The sequence below is a fragment of the Furipterus horrens genome, unplaced genomic scaffold, assembly GCF_987537825.1.
Source record: "Furipterus horrens unplaced genomic scaffold, mFurHor1.1.pri manual_scaffold_4, whole genome shotgun sequence".
In the NCBI taxonomy this organism is placed as follows: Eukaryota; Metazoa; Chordata; class Mammalia; order Chiroptera; family Furipteridae; genus Furipterus; species Furipterus horrens.
In genome coordinates this window covers 6,344,713-6,350,712 of record NW_028327174.1, presented here as the reverse complement: position 1 = coordinate 6,350,712, position 6,000 = coordinate 6,344,713, and the positions used below count along the sequence as shown (strand labels likewise).

Genomic DNA, 6,000 nt, shown 5'->3' with positions numbered 1-6,000 from the left:
AGCACGAGAACATGTGAAACGTGTACCCCAGACTTAGTCTTCTGAATTCAAGGCAGAGGCTTGTTAACAATGAGGCTCCATACAGATGAAAAATAAAGGACTTCTTACTGCCAAGTTATCCCAAAGCTCTCAAATAGGAGTCATTTCCCATTAGAAGTCTTACTGCAACTTTCACGAATGCTTAATGTATTTTTATTTAAAGTACAGAGCATGGAAGAATAAAATTCTCTTCGGTTTCAAATGAACTAATATCTAAATCTGAAAATACTAGCAAAGGTGATGCCTTTTCTGTCTTAAAAATAAACTACCCAAGTGGATTTTTTGGTGTGAAAGATACTTGTCAGTAAACCTGACAAAGAAAAATCAAACCATCACACTATTTTGCCATAGTAACGAGAATCTATAACACGTTAACCTAGTGCTTGGGAAGTGGCACCATGTGAGTTTTATCAGAAAGGGCTGTCGGGATGACTAGATTGGCTCTGAGCTCCCCTCGGAAGATGGGGCAGACCGCGAAGCCGTGCTTGTTTGCAGGCTATTCCCACCCATGCTTACCAGATGGCGATTGATGACCCCGAGTTCTTGGATCACCAGACTCAGATCTTCATGTAATTTGACTATTGCATTTTTTACCTCCCCTAGAAGAATCTGAATGGAATTGTTTGCTTCAGGCTCCACAAGCAGGCCTTCGGTTGTCTGAACACTAGAATAGCTGAAGTGGTCTACATTTTGGGTAGAAAACTCTACCCAATTGCTGTTGGAAATAGGACTTATCTTCTTTTTAGCAGAATCAGAGTTATCTGGAAGAACTTCCAGTGGACTTAAGCTGTCCATTTCTTCATCAGAAGACACTGGACCCCTAGGAACAAAGGGGTGATGGACCATGGCTGTCTTATCTTTATCTGTAAAGGGGACAGGAGTAGACTGTTGATGGGACAGAGTCCAGAAGGAAGGTCCGGCCAAAACTGGAGGTAAGAGAGAAGCAGACTTTTTCAGAGTGGCTGAGTCAGATGAGATGGATAAAGTAGAGAGGGACGATGTTACCTCAGAAGTGGTTGAAACTAAAATGTAGAAATGAGAGAGAAAAATTATGCAATATACAAATGAAAGTAATAGCTAAAATAATTTTATATGTAAAATTCTATTTGAAAGGTCTCAACGTAAATACCCTATTAGGAATTTTATATGCTAAGTAATCATAATAAACCTAAGTAAACCCAAAGTATGACATTGAGAAAACCTAAAGATGTATTACATATAAATAATACCATAAAAATGAAACTAGGACTTCTGGTCAAGATGGAGGTGTAGACAGACACGCTGAGTCTCCCTCCACAACTAAGAAGGACTACAACTACCTCAAAACTAGAGACAACCAGAAGTTCCAGAAAATCGAGCTGCATGGAAATCCCAAAAGTAAAGACATAAAGAAGAAATACTCATCCGGACAGGTAGGAGGGGTGGAGCCGGGGCAGAGAGGATGTGGTGTGGTGGTGGCAGCAGTGGCGGTAGCAGCAGGCTGGTAGAAAGCACAGTTACACATTTTAAAAAGTCAAGAGCGACACTGGGGAGCATTCCCATCTCCTCACCAGATCACGCAGCTCACAGTCCCAGCACCAGGGAATATCAAGCCTCATTGCTTCTGACTGTGCAGACCAGTGGGGGTTGGGCAGAGGCAGAAACTGCCTGTCTCTCAATAGAGTCCTCTTGTTTAAAGGGCTCCCATGGTTCTAGAATGTCCACAGACCCACCCACTCTGGGAACAATGGCCAGGACAACAGCTAGAGGGGCACCAGTCCCATACAGAAGTGGGAGAAGTACCTGGAAAAGGGGTGAGTGCTGAGCAAGTGGCATTGTTCTCTCTAAGACCCGCCCCCCCCCACAGCGCCACAACATAGTGAACCGAGTCACCCTGTTCTGATGAATCCCTAAGGCTCTGCACCTTAATGTAACAGTTGGGATACCTCTACCTAAGACACAGAGGCAAACAAACACAGGAGCCTATCAAGATGAGGAGACAGAGAAGTATGGTCCAAAAGAGGGAACAGATCAAGGTTCCAGTGGGAGAACTAAGTGACAAGGAGATAGCCAACCTAACAGATGTGGAGATAGCCGACCTAACAGATGCAAAGTTCCAGACACTGGTGATAAAGATGCTCACAGGCTTGACAGATATGCTTGAGTACAGCAAATGCATAAGACAATAAGTGAAGGCTGTGGTAAATGAAACGAAGGAAAATCCACACAAAGCCAATGGTGAAGGGGAGGAAACCGGGGTTCAAATCAGTGATTTGGAACATAAGGAAGAAATAAACAGTCAACCAGTGCAGAATGGGGAGAAAAGAATAGAAAAAAATGAGGAGAGGCTCAGGAACCTCTGGGACAACTTTAAACTTGCCAACATCTTAATCATAGAGGTGCCAGACGGAGAAGAGGAAGAGCAAGAAATTGAAAGCTTATGTGAAAAAATAATGAAGGAAAACTTCCCAAATTTGGCAAAGGAAATAGACATACAAGCCCAGGAAGCACAGAGAGTCCCAAACAAGCTAGACTCAAAGAGGACCAAACCAAGACACATCATAATTAAAATGCCAAAGGTTCAAGATAAAGAGAGAATCTTAAAAGCAGCAAGAGAAAAGCAGAGAGTTACCTACAAAGGGGTGCCTATAGGACTATCAGCTGATCTCTCAAAAGACACTTGGCAGGCAAGAAGGGACTGGCAAGCAGTATTCAATGTGATGAAAAGCAAGGACTTACGACCAAGATTCCTCTATCCAGCAAAGCTATCGCTTAGAATGGAAGGGCAGATAAAGTGCTTTCCAGACAAGGTAAAGCTAAAGGAGTTCATCATCACCAAGCCCTTATTATATGAAACGTTAAAGGGACACATTTAAGAAAAAAATGATCAAAACTATGAAAAGTAAAATGACAACAAACTCATAACTATCAAAAAATAAATCTAAAACAAACAAACAAAAACAAACTAAGAAACAACTAGAATAGGAACAGAGCCATACGCATGGAGATCATATGGAGGATTATCAGTGGGGAGGGGGAAAGGGGAGAATGGGGGAAAAGGTGCAGGGACCAAGAACCATAACTGGTAGATACAAAATAGACAGGGAGGTATTAAGAATAGTACAGGAAATGGAGACGCCAAAGGAGTTATATGCATGATCCATGGACATGAACTAAGGGAGGAGGGGAATTACTGGAGGGAAGGCAGGTACCAGGCAGAGAGGAGCAAAGGGGAAAAAATTGGGACAACTGTAATAGCATAATCAATAAAATATACTTAAAAAATAAAATAAAATGAGGCAAAGAAATCTTGAAGAGGCTAAAACACTTTCCCAAGATCACAAGGCAAAAAATGGGCGGGGATGAGACTTAAATTTGTCTCTAATATCATAGCATATGATCTCAATGATTATGTTACATGTCTACACCATTCTGCTACATCAGAGTTACTTTTACTTTATTATAGAATTATGGTAAATTATGGGTATAAAATTTAGAAGGCAGGCAACCAAGAAGATGAGGGGATAAGAGGACTTGACATCTGATCTATAAGGAATGATCGATATACATGCAAATCTTTACCCAAAAAGGGAGAGTGGGAGAAAGGGTGAGAGGCTATATTTAATTATTAGGAGGTAGTCACAAAGCCTTAGCAATATTTATATTCCATTTCTCATATTGTGCATGAGTTAGAACTGGGGTTAACAGGTGAAAGTTATAGGAAAACAGATTTTAGCCTAGTTTAAAAAAGGAAACTTTCTAATGGTTCTCTGCACACAAAATGAGCTGCTTTGGGAAATGGCAAGTTGCCTCACACTTGCACGGCCCTGGCCCAGCCTGCATGGCCCCTGGGCAGAACTGTCAGGCGAGATCCATGCTTCAGGTGGACAGAACCGCACGCCCTTGATGAGACTCTGAAATTCTAGGACCCAAACGTAGCTGTTAAATGACCGAGAAACTATTCTAGAAATAGTTCACTCCAGTCAGGAACAATAATTTTAATGAGAAACACTTAAGTAGGCCAGGAGGAAATAATATTTGAGTCAAATATTAATATAGCATTACCTTATCTATGAAGATAACACAGTTATGTTAGTCACATATACACAGTGTGGTTAAAGTACCTGGCATTTAACTCTATGTTCGTGGTTCTCAAAGTTGGTCCCTGACCCACCACTAGCAGCAGCAGCCTCAGCACCTGGGTAATTGTCAGAGTGAAGGCTTGGGCCCCGCCGCAGACCAGCTGAATCAGAAACCGAGGGCGGGGCCCAGAAAGCTGAGTTTTAACAAACCTCCAGGTGTCTCTGGGGTGTGCTAACGTCTGAGAATCACTGCTTTCTGACGTTCGTCCGCCTTCCGTTTCCTCTGTGGCGGCGACGACTGACTAAATAGCTTGTCCCTGTTTACGGTTTTGCAGCTTTGATTCACAGGCTACACGGTGCCTCTGCTCATAAAGAGCCACTTCATCTCTAATTGCTGGGCACCAATTTACTTCTGTTTCCAAACACTCCGCAGCTGTCCCGGGCACTTCAGGCTGCCCCCCGGGGCGCGTCTCCCTGCCCGCGCCTTTAGCCTTCTTGGCTCACCCAGAGTTGTTTGGGTATCTTGTTAACATTCCTCCCCTTTATGCAGTTTCTCTCCCAAAGCTGAAACACAGCAATTATTGCAAATAAGCTGCAATAAGTGGCTGTATTTTAAAATCTCATTGTGGGATATAGGCACACCAATTAATGCTGCATGCGCCTGGAGATAGCGCCGATAAAACTATCCCAAATGCTCTGTTATCTCTAACCTTTTAAACTCATGAGTAATCCTGAAACATTATTATATTACATCATTATTATATTACAATTTTAAAGATTTTATTTATTTATTTTAGAGAGAAGGGAAGGAAGGGATAAAGAGAGGGAGAGAAACATCGATGTGCAAAAAGGTACCTCAATTGGTTGCCTTTCACACACCCGCAACTGGGGACCTGGCCCACAACCCAGGCATGTGCCCTGACAGGGAATCAGACTGGTGACCTCTTGATTCGTAGGCTGGCACCCAGTCCACTGAGCCACACCGGTCAGGCCTACAACTTTAAATATTCTGATTTTTTCCAGTGGTTAAAAAATGTGATATTTTACACAAACATTCATAGCAGAATTATTCATAATAGCCCAAAGGGGAAACAACTCAAATGTTCATCGACTGATGAGTGTATCGGTAAAATGTGTTCATCTATACAATGGAATAGTATCCAGCCATAAAAAGGAACAAAGTACTGATACATGCTACAACATGGACGAACCTTGAAAACATTATGCAAAGTGAAAGAAGACAGACACGAAGCCACGTGCTGTAGATTCCAATATATAAAATGTCCAGAATAGGCAGATCCTTAGAGATGGAGAGTAGATGAGTGGTTGCAAGAGTTAGGGAGAGGGAGAAACGGGAAGGAACGGCTAACGAAAACAGGGTTCTTTGGGGTGATGAAAGCGGGCACCTATAAGAGTTGCCAGAAGTGTTGCGGCGGCAGGGGCGGGGGCGGGGGCGGGGGCGGTGCGTAGCCAGCAGCTGGGCCGCCGCTTCCCAGTGGGATAAGGCTGCCTTCAGCACGGTGCTTCCGAACCAGCCGCCAGTAGCTCAGGGTTAGCTCAGATGGTTTGCAGGACTGTTTTCTATAATTTTTCCCATTTCTTTTAAGGAAATCCCTAATTTTTCTGGCTCTGGAGCCTTTTAGAGACAAAAAGGAAAAGGGCATAGTTACTGCGTCCTATGAGTGTGTGTGTGTGTGTGTCTGTGTGTTTGTGTGTGGTGTTTGGTTTCTTTTCCCAGCAAAGATGAACTGAAAAAATATAGAATACTACTGAAAACCAGAATAAAATATAAAAAGGAACCAGTGAGAAACAGAAACAAAGGAGGAAGCCAGAGAGAACCTCACCATCATCCCAACATGAGAAAGTACAGAGTTTTTTTTTTCCCTCCAAAAAAAAACAA

At 42.8% G+C, this 6,000-nt stretch overlaps 1 protein-coding gene across 1 annotated transcript in view; it reads right to left on the bottom strand.

The window, feature by feature from the left end:
* Positions 1 to 471: 471 nt before the first annotated feature.
* The window catches only part of ENTHD1 (ENTH domain containing 1), a 93,058-nt gene continuing 87,529 nt past the window's right edge, over positions 472 to 6,000 (bottom strand). The window contains exon 6 of the mRNA XM_090275323.1: positions 472 to 1,061. Coding sequence (XP_090131449.1) covers positions 472 to 1,061 — 590 coding nt within the window. The remainder of the gene's footprint in view (positions 1,062 to 6,000) is intronic.